This window comes from Bufo bufo, chromosome 4, assembly GCF_905171765.1.
Source record: "Bufo bufo chromosome 4, aBufBuf1.1, whole genome shotgun sequence".
Classification (NCBI taxonomy): Eukaryota; Metazoa; Chordata; class Amphibia; order Anura; family Bufonidae; genus Bufo; species Bufo bufo.
The window spans coordinates 611,324,225-611,342,553 of NC_053392.1; the positions used below are offsets into that span (position 1 = coordinate 611,324,225).

The 18,329-nt window shown below is 44.6% G+C and overlaps 1 protein-coding gene across 2 annotated transcripts in view; it reads left to right on the forward strand.

Moving 5' to 3' along the window:
- Positions 1-18,329, forward strand: part of RBKS (ribokinase) — a 43,596-nt gene that overhangs the window by 1,622 nt on the left and 23,645 nt on the right. For both annotated transcript variants that reach the window (XM_040430642.1, XM_040430643.1), the window contains exons 3-5: positions 4,196-4,328; positions 15,020-15,083; positions 17,874-17,936. In XM_040430642.1, the coding sequence (XP_040286576.1) occupies positions 4,196-4,328; positions 15,020-15,083; positions 17,874-17,936 (260 nt within the window). The remainder of the gene's footprint in view (positions 1-4,195; positions 4,329-15,019; positions 15,084-17,873; positions 17,937-18,329) is intronic.

The window sequence follows — 18,329 nt, forward strand, 5'->3', positions numbered from 1 at the left end:
CCGTAGTATAGGCAACCGCCTGCCTCCAACAGCCCCACAGCGTTGAATGGAGCGGCAGCATGCATGCCATCAGTGCATCCCCTTAGAGTTCCTGTCAGCAGGATCAACCCTATTAAAGGGGTTGACCAGGATAGGCCATCACTGACTGATCGGCGAGGGTCCAGCACCTCACCAGAAGTCAGTACCACCGCCGGAGCACTGTCAGCGTTGTAGCAGACAGCGCTTGTCACTGCAGCGCTGCTCCCATTGACTACTGTGCAGACATACAGTCAGGTCCATAAATATTGGGACATGAACACAATTCTAACATTTTTGGCTCTATACACCACCACAATGGATTTGAAATGAAACGGACAAGATGTGCTTTACCTGCAGACTGTGAGCTGTAATTTGAGGGTATTTACATCCAAATCAGGTGAACGGTGCAGGAATTACAGCAGTTTGCATATGTGCCTCCCACTGGCTAAGGGACCAAAAGTAATGGGACAGAATAATAATCATAACTTTTATTTTTTAATACTTGGTTGCAAATCCTTTGCAGTCAATTACAGCCTGAAGTCTGGAACGCATAGACATCACCAGACGCTGGGTTTCATCCCTGGTGATGCTCTGCCAGGCCTCTACTGCAACTGTCTTCAGTCCCTGCTTGTTCTTGGGGCATTTTCCCATCAGTTTTGTCTTCAGCAAGTGAAATGCATGCTCAATCGGATTCAGGTCCGGTGATTGACTTGACCATTGCAGAACATTCCACTTCTTTCCCTTAAAAAACTCTTTGGTTGCTTTTGCAGTATGCTTTGGGTCATTGTCCATCTGCACTGTGAAGCGCCGTCCAATGAGTTCTGAAGCATTTGGCTGAATATGAGCAGATAATATTGCCCGAAACACTTCAGAATTCATCCTGCTGCTTTTGTCAGCAGTCACATCATCAATAAATACAAGAGAAGCAGTTCCATTGGCAGCCATACATGCCCACGCCATGACACTACCACCACCATGCTTCACTGATGAGGTGGTATGCTTAGGATCATGAACAGTTCTTTTCCTTCTCCATACTCTTCTCTTCCCATCACTCTGGTACAAGTTGATCTTGGTCTCATCTGTCCATAGGATGTTGTTCCAGAACTGTGAAGGCTTTTTTAGATGTCGTTTGGCAAACTCTAATCTGGCCTTCCTGTTTGTGAGGCTCACCAATGGTTTACATCTTGTGGTGAACCCTCTGTATTCACTCTGGTGAAGTCTTCTCCTGATTGTTGACTTTGACACACATACACCTACCTCCTGGAGAGTGTTCTTGATCTGGCCAACTGTTGTGAAGGGTGTTTTCTTCACCAGGGAAAGAATTATTTGGTCATCCACCACAGTTATTTTCCGTGGTCTCCCGGATCTTTTGGTGTTGCTGAGCTCACCGGTGCGTTCCTTCTTTTTAAGAATCTTCCAAACAGTTGTTTTGGCCGCGCCTAATGTTTTTGCTATCTCTCTGATGGGTTTGTTGTGTTTTTTCAGCCTAATGATGGCTTGCTTCACTGATAGTGACAGCTCTTTGGATCTCATCTTGAGAGTTGACAGCAACAGATTCCAAATGCAAATAGCAGACGGGAAATGACCTCTGGACCTTTTATCTGCTCATTGTAATTAGGATAATGAGGGAATAACACACACCTGGCCATGGAACAGCTGAGAAGCCAATTGTCCCATTACTTTTGGTTCCTTAACAAGTGGGAGGCACATATGCAAACTGTTGTAATTCCTGCCCGTTCACCTGATTTGGATGTAAATCCCCTCAAATTACAGCTGACAGTCTGCAGGTAAAGCACATCTTGTTAGTTTCATCTCAAATCCATTGTGGTGGTGTATAGAGCCAAAAATGTTAGGATTGTGTCCATGTCCCAATATTTATGGACCTGACTGTAGGTCTGCATAGGAGCTGTATACACAAAACAGTAGAAGATTTTTTTCAGTACTCTGCCTTATTGCTTGATAACACGGTTTTATGTTTTTCAAACTTTTTTTATATTTAAAGATGGAGAAAACTTTTAAAGGGGCTTCCCTCCATTAGTAATGGCACCTGGCGCCCCCTGAGAATCCCCCTTTCAGGCCATTTTTGGAGCGCCCTCTATCTGTCACCGAACGTGCACTAGTTTATATAGGAGCGGGTCAGGGGTGAGATCACTGCGGAGCGGTGTTTGTGGCAGCGGTTGCCATGGTGATAGACTATGATGTCATCAGCTGAATATTATTCCCTGCAGGCAGGATCAGGTGCGGTGAGGTCAGCCTTCAAATCAGATCCAGCAGCGATAACCAGCTCACCTCCATCAGGCGGCAGGAGGGCGACACCCGTCTGATTGGAGGCCGAGACCCTAAAATTAACCCCTAGTTCTGAAAGCAGACCACCGCTGTAGGGGTGTATTCACACAGGACCGAAACAGCGCGCCAGGGGCTAAACCACATGTATAATATGCAGAATTACTGAAATAGTGGATTGAACTACAATCAAACACACATATACACTGACCCTGGCATGTACACCCACTGACACATATACACTGATATATACAATCACTGACACATATACACTGATATATTCAGTCACAGACTGACACATATACACTGACACTTGTATGTACACCCACTGACACATATACACTGATATATACAATCACTGACACATATACACTGATATATTCAGTCACAGACTGACACATATACACTGACACTTGTATGTACAGTCACACATTGCCATGTCAGATGGATGTAATGCCGTTGCCTGGACTTCCTGCTGGGAGAGAGGCAGAGAGCGCTGCTTCCTTCAGGGTTAGGTCACACCATAGTGTGCATCTCTTATCTACAGCACCTACAGGGGGTCCTCTCACTTTTGAGGCCTAGGGGCAGTGTGATTTTTGTTTATTTCCTGTCACCTTGCATTCTCCATATTTTTTTGTTGTAGAAAGGGTTAAGCAGAGTGCAGGTAAAGCCTCGGGAGTCGCCGGATGGAACCTCTGAGCCCTTTTATTAGGTAGAGGAAAAACTAATAAGGAGGATTTCTCATAACGTGCTGCGAGGAGATGATGGGCTGAGTTCAGCGCGAGGTCAGGACGTGCAGAGAAGCAGAGTCTCTCCACTCCTCGGACTCGCTCAGTGTGAATAGGAAGCAATTCCTGATTTCACGAAGGTCACTTAAAGGATAACTGTCATATTTTTTTTTTTAGTTGCTAGTTTATTAGAGCTAGGCATGTATACCTGCGCTAGTCTGTCAATGATCTGTAATTACCTTATAATAACAGCTTTCATTAATGTCCTCTGTCCCTTTCGCTCCCTTAAAAGACCGTTGCTATGGCTCATCTGTCTCCGACAGAGGGGCGGTCCTTCACACTGCACGCCTGCATTAGGCTTCAGAGTGAGGGGGCGTGTCTCTCAGTAATCCAATCTGATTGGCTGGCAGGGAGCTGCTGACTACAGCAAGTGTGTATGGGAAGTGAGGGAAAGCAGTTTTGGCCTCAGAGAACTGACAGAGAAGATGGCTCATCTTGAGAAGATCCTTATAATGTAGAATTCAAAACAGCCATAACTAAGGGGAAAACTCAAGGAAAACAGTGGTAAGTGAATATAATAAAGATTGCTTTATGTATAATGCTGCTGCAGCAGTAACATAGGCCAAAATAAAAAATTTTGTTGAAAATACGACCGTTATCCTTTAAAAGGAGTCTGTCAGCAGTTTTGAGCATGTTAAACTTCTGACAGCACGAAGTAGGGGCTGGAGAGGACCAGGGCTTACCTTTTGCAGAGATTTAATTATTATCAGGAGTAGTTTGAATATGAAGTTTTATATTACCAGGTTCTTCTCCTGCAAGTGCCCAGTAGGAGGAGCTTCATTGTGAAGTGCTGTCTGCAACCAGAACGTTTGTCACTCAGAGGGGAGGGGCTGTGGAAGCTCCACCTCTTAGGCAGTTGCAAGAGCAGAATCGGGCAGAGTAAAACTTCATATTCACACTATTCCTGATAATAAAAGCAACCGCAGTAGTGCGTCCTGATCTGCTCCAGTGGCTGGGACTAAATCGCAGACTGTGCTACAGTTCTGTGGTGTTACTATAGATGGCACGTCGCCATAGCAAACAGCTGCTACACCGCTACTGCCAAGTGTGAATACGGGCACACACGATCACACAGTCCACCCTCATCACTCCTCATGTTTCCGCAGCATAACCCCTCGTCTGCCCAGAGCTGGAGAGACCATTCACGGGAGCAAGTTTTTCATCGGCTTCGGGGGCAAAGGAGCAAATCAGTGTATACAAGCGTCTCGACTCGGGGCTCGCACGGCCATGGTCTGCAAGGTAACACTATGTCCTACGTTCCAGCCCTGAGACCTGTGTATAGTAAAACAGGAAATCCGCACGCGATCCTTCAGTGTCATCTCGGAGACTAAATAAACTGCTGTCTCTTAGATCGCGCTCCTATTAATCACTGCGCCCGGGACGGATGAAAGCGTTCCTGCACCCTGACCTCATGCTGGGATAGGACAGTCATGTCAGGAATGTGTGCAGTTTATAATTAAAGATCTCATTACTTAAAGGGGTTGTCTGGCATCAGATACGGGGGCCTGCTCTTTATTACAGAAACGGTGCCATGTCTGTCCATAGCCGGTGCCTGGTACTGCAGCGAATCCCCATTCAATAAGCTGCAATACCGGACACAGCCTGAGACCAAGAGTGGCGCAATAGAGAATGCAAACTGCTTTATCTTATTGCAGGCAGAAAACCCGCCCTGATGACACCCTAATAGGAGAAAACCGTAGCCGAAATGTAAAAAGTACCTACATTTTTGCCATCTGCCATCATAGGTCTCTGGCATTCCCATCTTATGAAGTAAAATCACATTATGATTGTGGGCGTCCAACCCCGAGGACCCTGAGAATGGATGGGCCTCAGTGCTGGTCCTCTTCTAAATTTTGCCTGCACTTGAGTGGGACAATTCATTAACGCGTAATACTACATTACCCCTACAGAGGTCGCTACAGGGGGATTGTCCATTTCCATTTGTTGAGTTTCCCTTTAACCTGCCCATAGATGGACCAAACATGCCGACTGTAAACGGCCATACAACCATCGTTACTCAACTTATTGGAAATCCTAGATTTAATTATATATAGCTGGATCATGGTGACATCACCCTCCTGAAAAATAACCTATGTTTCCAGATTAAAACTATGACCCCCTCCCCCCCCCCCCCCCCCGAGTTATATCCGGAGAAGTGATGTCACCCTATTAATATCTAACTTTGTGGAGATGGCATTCATGTTTCGGTATGGCTGACCGCTCATCGGTTAACCTGCTCCTTGGCTTTGAGGGCACTTCATGCTGATCTCCTGACCTCATGGTTAGTTCTTGTGCCTGTCCACACATAGGATGTCTCCTTCCTTATGGAACAAAGAGCCACTTGTCAGCCTTCTGAGAAAATGTCATTGTCCCCAACTGCCCTTTCAATATAGTACTCAAAGGTACTAGTAAATCTAATACACATATACAATCCACAGAAAGAAAGACATTTAATGCAATCACTATAATACTGCCCCTATGTACAAGAATATAACTACTATAATACTGCTCCTATGTACAAGAATATAACTACTATAATACTTCCTCCTATATACAAGAATATAACTACTATAATACTGCTCCTATGTACAGAATATAACTACTATAATACTGCTCCTATGTACAAGAATATAACTACTATAATACTGCCTCCTATGTACAAGAATATAACTACTATAATATTGCTCCTATGTACAAGAATATAACTACTATAATACTGCTCCTATGTACAAGAATATAACTACTATAATACTGCTCCTATGTACAGAATATAACTACTATAATACTGCTCCTATGTACAAGAATATAACTACTATAATACTGCTCCTATGTACAAGAATATAACTACTATAATACTGTCTCCTATGTACAAGAATATAACTACTATAATACTGCTCCTATGTACAAGAATATAACTACTATAATACTGCTCCTATGTACAAGAATATAACTATTATAATACTGCTCCTGTGTATAAGAATATAACTACTATAACACTGCTCCTATGTACAAGACTATAACTACTATAATACTGCCTCCTATGTACAAGAATATAACTACTATAATACTGCTCCTATGTACAAGAATATAACTACTATAATACTGCTCCTATGTACAAGAATATAACTACTATAATACTGCCTCCTATGTACAAGAATATAACTACTATAATACTGCTCCTATGTACAGGGATATAACTACTATAATACTGCCTCCTATGTACAAGAATATAACTACTATAGGGGGCGGAGCCTGGCTGCAGACCCAGCAGGACACATGTAGGAGAGCTCTCCTCCTTACCACTCTGCTAACTGGTAAATTCAGCGGTCTAATTTGCTCAAGAATGGGAAAAGTCGGTAGATATATACCCAGAGAGAAACCTGAAGTCAGCAAACCGGAGCGCGGTGCCTCCGACATGGATAAATATCTCAACAAGAAAACTACAGCTCCTGTGCCGGCCGGTCCTAAGATGGTGCTGCCGGAACTAGATGTCTGGGGCAGGGATTCGGAGGGAGAAGATGAAGCTGCTGCAGAGCACACAGCAGGCCCCACATCACAAAGTGCTGCCCCGATATCCAGGCAGTTCCTGCAGCAGGCTTTATCAGCAGCCCTGGCCCCAGTGGTTCAGGATCTGCAGGAGATTAAAGCTGACCTGAAGCATATCAGCACGAGGGTGGAAACACTGGAAAGTAACCAGGCGTCCATCTCGAATTACATCAGAGCTGCAAGCAATCACACCATGGCTCTGGCAGCCTCACTGGACACTGCATACTCCCTCATAGAAGACCAGGAGAACCGGAATAGGAGGAAAAACCTCCGGATCCGCGGCCTGCCTGAAAGCACCCCACATGAAGGCTTACCAGAAGCGGCCGGCGCCATCTTCTCCCTGCTCCTGGGAAGCTCCAGAGCGGCCGAGATTCAAATAGAAAGAATCCACAGAGCGCTCAGGCCGAAGCCAAAAGAGAGAGAGAACCCCAGAGATGTGGTATGCGGTCTCCTGAGGTATGTGGACACTGCTGCCCTAATGCAAGCTGCCAGAAATATGAAGGAGATCATATATGAGGGGGCTAAAATCTCCATATATCAGGACCTGGCATCCTCCACATTGAATAAAAGGAGGGCGCTGCGGCCCCTCACTGATCATCTGCGCCATCACAAGGTGCCATACAAATGGCTATTCCCCTTCGGCCTCACTTTTGCTGTAGATGGGAAGCGCTGCACCATTCGCCTGCCACAAGATCTCCAGGCGGCCTGGGAGCTGCTGCAAACAGATCCACTAGATGTACCATCATGGCTGCCGTCTGCTGAGATTGGAACACAGCTGCCAGATCTCCCAGAGGCCTCAGGATGGCTTAAAGCTCCACAGAAGAAGAGGAACCAGCACAGATCAAGAGACACTTGAAGTCCTAGAGACTATACAGAGGAGTTATCTTACCTCAGATGAAGTTCTCCACAGACATCATAGAGGGACAGGTTCTTACTTGATTATATCACATCTTAAGTCTGCAAGTATACCTGTCTGTCATGAGTCCTGAATTGTTCCCGTTCTTGTTGTAATCTGCAGAGCAGACATTCTGCTTTGCAATGTTATTTTACTGCATTCAACCTAGACCATAATATGTAAGGTGCTATCCCGCACCAGTTCAGCAGGTGGCGCAATGTGGACACCATTATGAAGATATGGTTCCACTTTGTACCCCCCCTACCTACCAGGGTTATCTTGGCACAGACCTGGTACATGTGCCTGATTAAATGGCTGCTCATGCCCGCTTCACTGCAGCTAAGTGACCTGCTGCGGTGTTGCTGGCATGGGAGCCATTGCACTGTTATACTTGTCATGTTGACAGAAACTTTAGTTGTGATGTTACTTGTTCACTCCCTAGATACGGTCGATGTGAATAACTGGAGTTCTCCGGTTCCAAAGTCACCCCATTTTCTCAATGATGTCGTCAATTAAATGTACAACGTATAATGTAAGGGGCTTTAACACCCCACAAAAGCGCTCTCAGGTCATCCGTCTGCTAAAAAAGAACAATACAGATATTTGCTTCTTTCAGGAGCTGCATTTTAGAGAAACAAATGTACCTAAAATTCAGAACCCATACTTCCAACACTGGTATTTCAGTGCCTTTGAGAAAGCAAAAAGAGGAGTGGGTATTGCAATTTCTAGAAAAGTACCATTTACATTGATATCTACCCTGACGGACCCTGAGGGCCGCTTCATTTTCGTGAAAGGCCTCATAGGTACACAAAAAGTCACACTCGCTAGTTTATACAGCCCTAACCGTGGCCAGAAACAATGGATCAAGATCACACTAAGTAAACTAGATCTGTTTGCAGAGGGGATTAGATTGATTGGGGGAGACCTCAATGTCACACTGAATCCTTTGATTGATGCTTCTGACGGCTCCTCCCAATTGACCCAATCAGCACTGGGGTGCATCAATAGGTACATATCAGACATGAATCTGCTGGACGTCTGGCGACTAGCCCACCCAGACACTAGGGACTTCACCTTCTTCTCGGCCCCACACAAATCACATAAAAGATTAGACTATATCCTACTGTCAAGCAATGCCGTGGATATGGTGGACTCGGCTGACATAGGTGTTGTGTCCGTCTCTGACCACGCCCCAGTCTCTGCTGCCCTCAGATTTTCCAGCTTGCCTGCCTCAGTTAGACAGTGGCGCTTAAACGAGACGCTGCTAGATAGACAAGCAGATACCTCAATCCTGGAGCAAAAATTAAAGGACTTCTTTATAGATAATGCGACACCAGGTATGCCCCAGACGACACTGTGGGAGACGCACAAGGTGGTTATCCGGGGAGAGTTAATAGCCTTAGGTAGTAGGGTTAAAAAAGAGAAACAAAAGATCCTACACGATCTCTTGGTTCAGATAGCAGATAAAGAAGCGGTCCATAAACGGTCTAGAGCAATAAAAGTCCAGACTGAACTGACCCAGCTAAGATCACAACTAAAAGACCATTTAAACATTCAAAACGCAAAGGCCTATCAATATGCCCAATTTAAACACTACTCACACGGGGATAAAGGTTCTAAACTGACGTCCTCCCTTATTAAACAAAGGAAAGAGTCCATGTTCATACCCAATATCAAATCCAGTACTGGAAATATGCTGCATAAAACAGCTGACATTGCAGAAGAATTTCAAAAATTCTATAAGCAACTATACGGCCTGTCAGACCCTAATCACCCAGATCCATCAATACCAGAAGCAACAGACTTGTTTTTGAAAGGCCTCAATCTACCCCAGATAACCTCCCAAGAAAGTGACACCTTATTAGAGCCAGTCACCGAACTAGAAGTGAAAAAGTTACTAGCCTCTATGCCCATGGGGAAAAGTCCTGGCCCAGATGGCTTTCCAGTGGGCTATTATAAAAAATTCTCAGATATATTAATACCCCACCTGGTAACGTGGTGCAATGCACTCCTAAATGGTGAAACCCTTCATAAACAATCACTGGAGGCCACGGTAACCATCCTCCCCAAACCGGGGAAAGATCCCCTTCTCTGCGGTAGTTTTAGGCCAATCTCGTTACTTAACGTAGATATAAAAATATGGGCCAAACTTCTGGCGACACGTCTGGGAAATCTACTTCCTAAACTTATCCACCCTGACCAATCTGGTTTTGTTCCAGGGAGGGAAGGGAATCATAATTCCTGTAGGTTAATCACAGCAATACAGTGGGCCAAAAAGAAAAACCTCCCCTTGGCGCTGCTCAGTGTGGATGCGGAGAAGGCCTTCGACCGGGTGAGCTGGGACTTTATGAGGAGGACTCTACTGAGGTTTGGAATCCCGACGAGATTTCAGGAGGCAGTCATGTCATTGTACAAGGATCCGAGTGCTAGAATCAGGGTCAATGGCACATTGTCCCCATCCTTCCCTATTCGCAACGGGACACGTCAGGGCTGCCCCCTATCTCCTGCCTTATATATATTGGTCATGGAGACCCTTCTTCAGGCCATTAAAGACCATGTAAATATACGTGGTGTGAAAACAGAAAATGACGCCATAGAATACATTAACGTGGCATATGCTGACGATCTACTGATCATGGTTTCTAACCCGGTCGAGGCCTTCCCGCATCTTTTGACATTGTTTAAAGAGTATGGTAGGCTATCAAACTACAAAATGAATTATACCAAGTCAGAAGCTTTAAACGTTAATGCTCCGGCGAGCTCCATAGCCATTTTGAAATCAAATACACCATTTAAATGGCAGTCCTCCTGTGTTTCCTACCTAGGAGTTAAGATTTCCGCCTGCACGGAAGATTTATTCCGGCTTAATTATACTCCCCTAATATCAGAGGTCCAAAACCTGCTCCAATCGCTACACCTCCCTTATTCCTCTTGGATGGGAAGGAAGAATATACTAAAAGCGTTTGTCCTCCCAAAAATTATGTACGTACTACAGATGTTGCCAATATTTTTACCTAACTCATATTTTACAAGGATTCGCAGGCTTTTTATGACTTACCTATGGGGCGGCAAGAAGGCTAGGGCTCCTCACCAGAGGCTGGTACTGGGGCGTGGTCATGGAGGTATAGCACTGCCGGATGTCCAAACATATTACAGGGCTATTCACCTGAGGAGGTGGTTGCAGCTTTATTCCCCTGTCTACCGCACATTGGGCACGGAACTGGAACTAATGCAGCTCACCCAACCACAGAAAGCAGCACTATGGGGTCAGGCAAATGCATCACTCCATTCACATGTCCTCTTAAAGGGCACCAGCCTGGTCATTAAACAGCTCAACAAGACACATGGGCTCCTACAGAACCCCCCTAGTATAATGCCAGCAGATCTCATACCACACTCGAATCGGCCTCCAGGATCTCAGGTCTCGCAGATTTGGCACAGATTAAGAGATTTCTCCACAACTGACTTTATAGGAAAGGTAAACGGCACTTTACCGGATCAACATCCCCTTAGCTTAGCCTGGAGTACATTTAACTTTCTAGACCTAATAACTATAAAATCTGCTGGGAAACAACTAACTACTCAGAAGTCATGTGTAATGACCCCGACATGGTTTGAAAAATTAGCAACCGCCCCTTCCCCTCAACGCAAATTGATATCCACTATATATTTGGCCTTGATCTCACCACAACGTCGCATTACTCCACAATATGTCCACACCTGGGCTAATGACCTTAAGGTTACCTTTTCGGAGACAGATATTCTCCGTATGCACGCACACTCGCATGGCTTCTCCCGCTGCGTGAAGATCCAAGAGCACTCATATAAGGTCCTCACACAGTGGTACCTCACCCCTAAACAACTATTTCTTAGTGGTCTGAGTGATCATGACAGGTGTTGGAGGTGTGGGGAAGAGAGTGGCACTCTTCTACACATTTTTTGGTCCTGTTCTAAAATAAGAGGATACTGGGATGACGTCTCTCGGACCATTAATGAAATTCTAAACACTAACCTGACATTAACCCCAGAGTTGGTTCTTTTATGGCTTCCAACAAAAGAACTATCGCCATCAAGGAACAAACTTGTTATACACTTGATTCAAGCTGCCCGTCTACTTATCCCCCAAAAGTGGCTGAGTAAAGAACCCCCCACCACCTCTCAGTGGTTAAGCAAACTAGATCACGTTCATCGTATGGAAGAGCTAGCGGGCTGGGAACTTAGGGCACATGAGAAGCACAAAAAGCTATGGGCCCCATGGATTACATATAGATATGCGAATGGTACACCAACATCTTAAACAATTTTTCAACAGACAAACAACTTTGAAAATGTCCCCCCAGACAGGAACGACACATTAGTGAGAATGGAGGGTGCTAAACCTTCTTCCTCCCTTTGGAATCATCAAAGGTTATCTTAACAGCCTCAGACCGTATCTGTCCAGTTCTAAGGACACCCCCCCCCCATCCCCCATCCTCCCCCCCCCCCTTTTTATATGTTTGTTTGACCTACCTACATCAGGTCACACACCAAATGTCAATTAGTTGGTTCTAGATGACCTTGCTCTGAAGACATGCACTTTATATATGTCATATGTATACTATGCACTATACTGTCAAAGTACGCTTTAGACTTGTCTGTAATAACTCTGATTTGTGCATCAATGTATGTAAACATCTCTTTTGATATGCTTTTCAATAAAAAGACAATTGACAAAGAATATAACTACTATAATACTGCTCCTATGTACAAGAATATAACTACTATAATACTGCCTCCTATGTACAAGAATATAACTACTATAATACTGCCTCCTATGTATAAGAATATAACTACTATAATACTGCTCCTATGTACAAGAATATAACTACTATAATACTGCTCCTATGTACAAGAATATAACTACTATAATACTGCTCCTATGTACAAGAATATAACTACTATAATACTGCTCCTATGTACAAGACTATAACTACTATAATACTGCTCCTATGTACAAGAATATAACTGCTATAATACTGCTGCTCTTATCTACAAGAATATAACTACTATAATACTGCCTCCTATGTACAAGAATATAACTACTATAATACTGCTCCTATGTACAAGAATATAACTACTATAATACTGCACCTATGTACAAGAATATAACTACTATAACACTGCTCCTATGTACAAGAATATAACTACTATAATACTGCTCCTATGTACAAGACTATAACTACTATAATACTGCTCCTATGTACAGTAATATAACTACTATAATACTGCTCCTATGTACAAGAATATAACTGCTATAATACTGCCTCCTATGTACAAGAATATAACTACTATAATACTGCTCCTATGTACAAGAATATAACTACTATAATACTGCACCTATGTACAAGAATATAACTACTATAATACTGCCTCCAATGTACAAGAATATAACTACTATAATACTGCTCCTATGTACAAGAATATAACTACTATAATACTGCTCCTATATACAGGAATATAACTACTATAATACTGCTCCTATGAACAAGAATATAACTACTATAATACTGCCTCTTATGTACAAGAATATAACTACTATAATACTGCTCCTATGTACAAGAATATAACTGCTATAATACTGCTCCTATGTACAATAATATAACTACTATAATACTGCTCCTATGTACAAGAATATAACTACTATAATACTGCTCCTATGTACAAGACTATAACTACTATAATACTGCTCCTATGTACAAGAATATAACTACTATAATACTGCTCCTATGTACAAGAATATAACTACTATAATACTGCTCCTATGTACAAGAATATAACTAGTATAATACTGCTCCTATGTACAAGAATATAACTACTATAATACTGCTCCTATGTACAAGAATATAACTACTATAATACTGCTCCTATGTACAAGAATATAACTACTATAATACTGCTCCTATGTACAAGAATATAACTACTATAATACTGCCTCCAATGTACAAGAATATAACTACTATAATACTGCTCCTGTGTATAAGATTCTAAGTGCCGTGTGCAGATTTCCGCGTATTACACGCTGTATATCAGTTGTATTTTCTAGTCTCTCTCTTGTGCCCGGCGGGTGTTTTCGGGGCTCAGCTATTTGTCATGGGCAGGTTTGGCAGCTGCTCTTCCCAGAACTGTCTCTTCTCTGGACGGTCTGCAGGACTAGGCTCTTCCTGGAGGTGTAGATGAGGTTCCTCAGTCTCCGGTGCTCTTCCTTCCTCCTTGTTATACGCTGCACCTTCTGGCGGTATTATTACGAATCTGTTGTCCCATCCAGACACAGTACAGGTGTTGTTGTTTTTTTTTGTTTTGTTTTTTCTTTGTTTTGCAGAATTTGATTCATCGCTCAGATTTTGTCAGTGAGATGGACTTTATTTTCTGTGGATAGAAATAAGGGAAAAAAGGGGAAGAAATGAAAAATCTAAAAGCAGATTTAGTGTTTTTGGGTTGGTGACGGCTCCTTCTCCTCCCAGATTTCAGGCACCCAATGATTACCGTAGTGCCTCAGAGATCCCAGAGAGTGCCCCCATAACAACTGCAGAGTCCCCATAAATGCCGGCCAGTTATCCCAGCTGAAAATTAACCCTTCCCTGCACCCTACGCTGACTTGTCCACAGATAGTGCGGCCTTGTCTGTGATCGGTTGAAACTAGAATTCAGAGACTGATCCAACTGAAGTAAGAGGTGGAGACTGCAGCGCCCCCTTCAGGGGGTATGCCCAGTATTTGGCGGCACTGAGGCCATTCCCAGTTATTTCTGGGTTTACACGACACACATTTCCATCATCTGATTATTGTGGGAGAACTAATGTAGAGTTTACACTCAGAGGCTGAGAGCTCGCCCTGACCACAGCTGATGGAGTCGTTACAATGTGTCAGTGTAAGCAGGACTAGGCCTCTGTAGATTTCTGGTTAACAATGCTTCCATTCAGTGACAGCAATCAGAGAAAGGTGAGATCACTAGAAGGTGGCAGATCTTTTGATATGATATATCTTTCGAGAAGCTGAAACCGCTTCCTGCTCCTACAGCTGCTCGGCTTGTTACAGTGTACCAGCGCAGGCAAGAGCTTTCAGCTGTGAGAGCAGGTGGATGGACACCAGAATGTCCCCAGTTTATGACAGCAAGCAGAGATTTTGAAAATTCTAGGGAATTGATGCACATTATCATTACGCTGTAAGGAGACTGGAGGAGGCAGATCCTGAACAGACTTTCAGATTTCCGGCTGACACCTTCTCAGATTTCCGGCTGACACCTTCTCACATTTCCGGCTGACACCTTCTCACATTTCCGGCTGACACCTTCTCACATTTCCGGCTGACACCTTCTCAGATTTCCGGCTGACACCTTCTCAGATTTCCGGCTGACACCTTCTCAGATTTCCGGCTGACACCTTCTCACATTTCCGGCTGACACCTTCGCACATTTCCAGCTGACATCTTCTCACATTTATGTCTCTGTTTCAGGTCGGAGACGACTCTTTCGGGAACAATTACATTGAAAACTTCAGAAAGAACGACGTCTGCACAGGTAGCCGACCGTCACCGACCCCCGATCTGTACAACAGCCGTGCTAGAGATGATGGGAGGGGTGTCACAGGAACAGTAACGAACCTCCTTGTGTCCCTCCGTGTGCTGAGGTGTCATCCACTGTGACAGGTCAGGTGATGGACGGATGTCACTATGGATGGAACATCACCACCAGCAGGACCTCAGCTTCCTGCAGGTCCATGCTGAAATTCACCACATTCACGTCTTTACTGAGCCGATAGCTCCAGGTAGGGGCTGGGAAGAGCAGGGCAAACATACCATTTTTGAAGCTGAGTAGTGAGAATATGAAGTTTTATTCTGCCAGATTCTGCTCCTGCAAGTGCCCAGGAGGCGGAGATTCGAAGTGCTTTCTGCATTGAGCTGTGTTAGAGCCCCTCCCCCTGCTCTGAGTGACAGCTGTAGTGGTCTCCTGGTTGGATGCTGCAGTTGTCACTCAGATGTGGGGGACAGTGAGGTAGCTCAATGCAGAGAACACTTCACAGGGAAGATCCCCCTCCTGGGCACTTGCAGGAGCAGAATAAAACTTCACATTCCCACTACTCCTGATGATAAAGCCTCTACAGAAGGTATGATCAGAGAGGAGGTGGGGATGTGACTAATAGTGTCTATTACCACTGTTCTTCATGTCTCCTCATGATCTCCATTCCCACAGAGATTGAGCTGAAGATCTTATCAGCTGTATTCAGGATCATGATTCCTGACAAGCAGAGCAGAGAGGAGGATGAGGCAGCTCTTTAGCTCAGTGTTGTGAAGTAACTTGTGTGATTTAGGACAGGTTCTGTGTGTACTAATAGGACGGCGGCCATTTTATTTCTCCTAACGATTGCTCCCCAGACAAAGCCGAGCCATTATAACTAATAAAAGGTATTTGGGAATATATTAATAATTAAGTCATATTTAGGTATTTTCATTTTCCTAATTCCCAGAGAACCCCTTTAAGTGTATTGAAGGCAGGCCCTATCCACTTGGTGCACCTTAACTCCTGCATTCTGCTTCCCTGGACACGATGACAAATTGGTGGCCTGGTCCTGTCAATCAAGTGGAGGGGTGGAGCGTCCAGAGCGGAGCAGCTAATGTGCCCATAGTAACAAAGGCCCGCCTTCTGTGCACTTAAGCCCTAATTTGCATATTTTAAAAACAATTATTTGTCCTAAACGGATGGGGGGGAAGAAAGATGTTTTATATCAGCAAGATCAACCCTATTCAACCAGGCATACTGCCCCCAAAAATAAACGTGTTCTTTATTTAAATGAGGAGTCTAGTGCACCAAGGGGCGGGATCTGCACGGAGCACACCAGTCAGTGCATTTGCATAAACAAACAGGAACGCCACAACCGATATTTACCACCGAGGTATAATTGTAATCAGCAGGATCAACCCCTTCAGGCAGTATGTCTTCTTTAATAAGGTTGATCCTGCTGACAGGTGCTCTTCAAAAGGGTTGTTTGCCCAAAAGAGGAGTGTGATAAGAATAATAGAAGAAGCATTACTTACCTGTCGTTTATTAACCCTCAATTACAGTTCCGTATTTCCCGATGGTCTCTGCTTATTTGGCTGAGCAGAGGCTGCTGGGAAATACTGGTCAACCTCATTTCTCTTTTCATATGGCAGAGCAATGTAGAGAACTACAAACTGAGAGTTACATAGTGGAAGGAGCAGGGTCCACAGCAGCACAGAGGATTTCAGGAGAGGAGTGTGCTGATCTTGTGGGAAGTCATAGACTGATAGTTACATAGTGGAAGGAGCAAGGTCCTCCCAGCAGCACAGAGTATTTCAGGGGAGGAGTGTGCTGATCTTATGGGAGGTCATAGACTGATAGTTACATAGTGGAAGGAGCAGGGTCCTCCCAGCAGCACAGAGGATTTCAGGGGAGGAGTGTGCTGATCTTGTGGAGGTCACAGACTGATAGTTACATAGTGGAAGGAGCAGAGTCCACAGCAGCACAGAGGATTTCAGGAGAGGAGTGTGCTGATCTTGTGGGAGGTCATAGACTGATAGTTACATAGTGGAAGGAGCAGGGTCCTCCCAGCAGCACAGAGGATTTCAGGGGAGGAGTGTGCTGATCTTATGGGAGGTCATATACTGATAGGTACATAGTGGAAGAAGCAGGGTCCTCCCAGCAGCACAGAGTATTTCAGGGGAGGAGTGTGCTGATCTTATGGGAGGTCATAGACTGATAGTTACATAGTGGAAGGAGCAGGGTCCTCCCAGCAGCACAGAGTATTTCAGGGGAGGAGTGTGCTGATCTTATGGGAGGTCACAGACTGATAGTTACATAATGGAAGGAGCAGGGTCCTCCCAGCAGCACAGAGGATTTTAGGAGAGGAGTGTGCTGATTTTGTGAGAGGTCATAGACTAAGAGTCGGAGGCAGCACAGAGTATTTAAGGAGAGAAAAAGCTCATCTTGTAGGAGCTCACAGTTAGAGTGGAAGGAGCAGACTCCCCCAGCAGGACAGAGTATTTCAGAGGCTGTGACCATATGCCCGTCGTTGCCTTTAGGTTGTCTAACTATGCTGAAGACTACAGTCCCCATCATCTCTCCTCGCTCACGTGTTTCCGTGCCCTCTCCGCTGCTTCCACATCTGCTCTCTATAAATCTGAGTAAACTACTTGATGTTCTCTTGGCGCTGCTCTCCTGACTGATGTGGTCGGGGCAGGATTTCTGGGGCGGCCTCAGGCGCAGGTTTTAATATTCCTATGATTATCCGTGTCCGCCGCGTCCACGTCGCCATGACATGTGCCGCCATCACCTTCTCCTTTTCTCCCGCAGACTTTGTGTTTCAGACCGGAGCAGCCGCCACCGGAGCCGCCTCTATCATCGTGAACGCCGAAGGTGAAGAGAACAGAACCTATACTGTGCCATTACAATATACACTGTGCATCAGTTCCTTACATTCTCTGCTTGCTGTCAGTGAATAGGGACATCCTGACTAAACACTTCTTACAATTGTATCCAGACTAGACAATCTGTGAGCTAAAGAATTCTCTCTCCTGTCTGAGTCATTTGTTACAATGTATCAGTGCAGGTAAAATGTATCCGTCTGGAGTCCAGGCTGTTTACTTCACGTTGGATTGTCCAGAATTCGCTCCATTGCAGCAAACCCTCAGCTGTGAGAAGTGTCAGGTCAGGATTGGTCAAGCAGAGGTCTTGAAAATAGTGATAACCACAGATAAAGGTTTATTCTGCTGCCCCCACTAAGTGAATGATGCCCCCCACGTGTCCGCA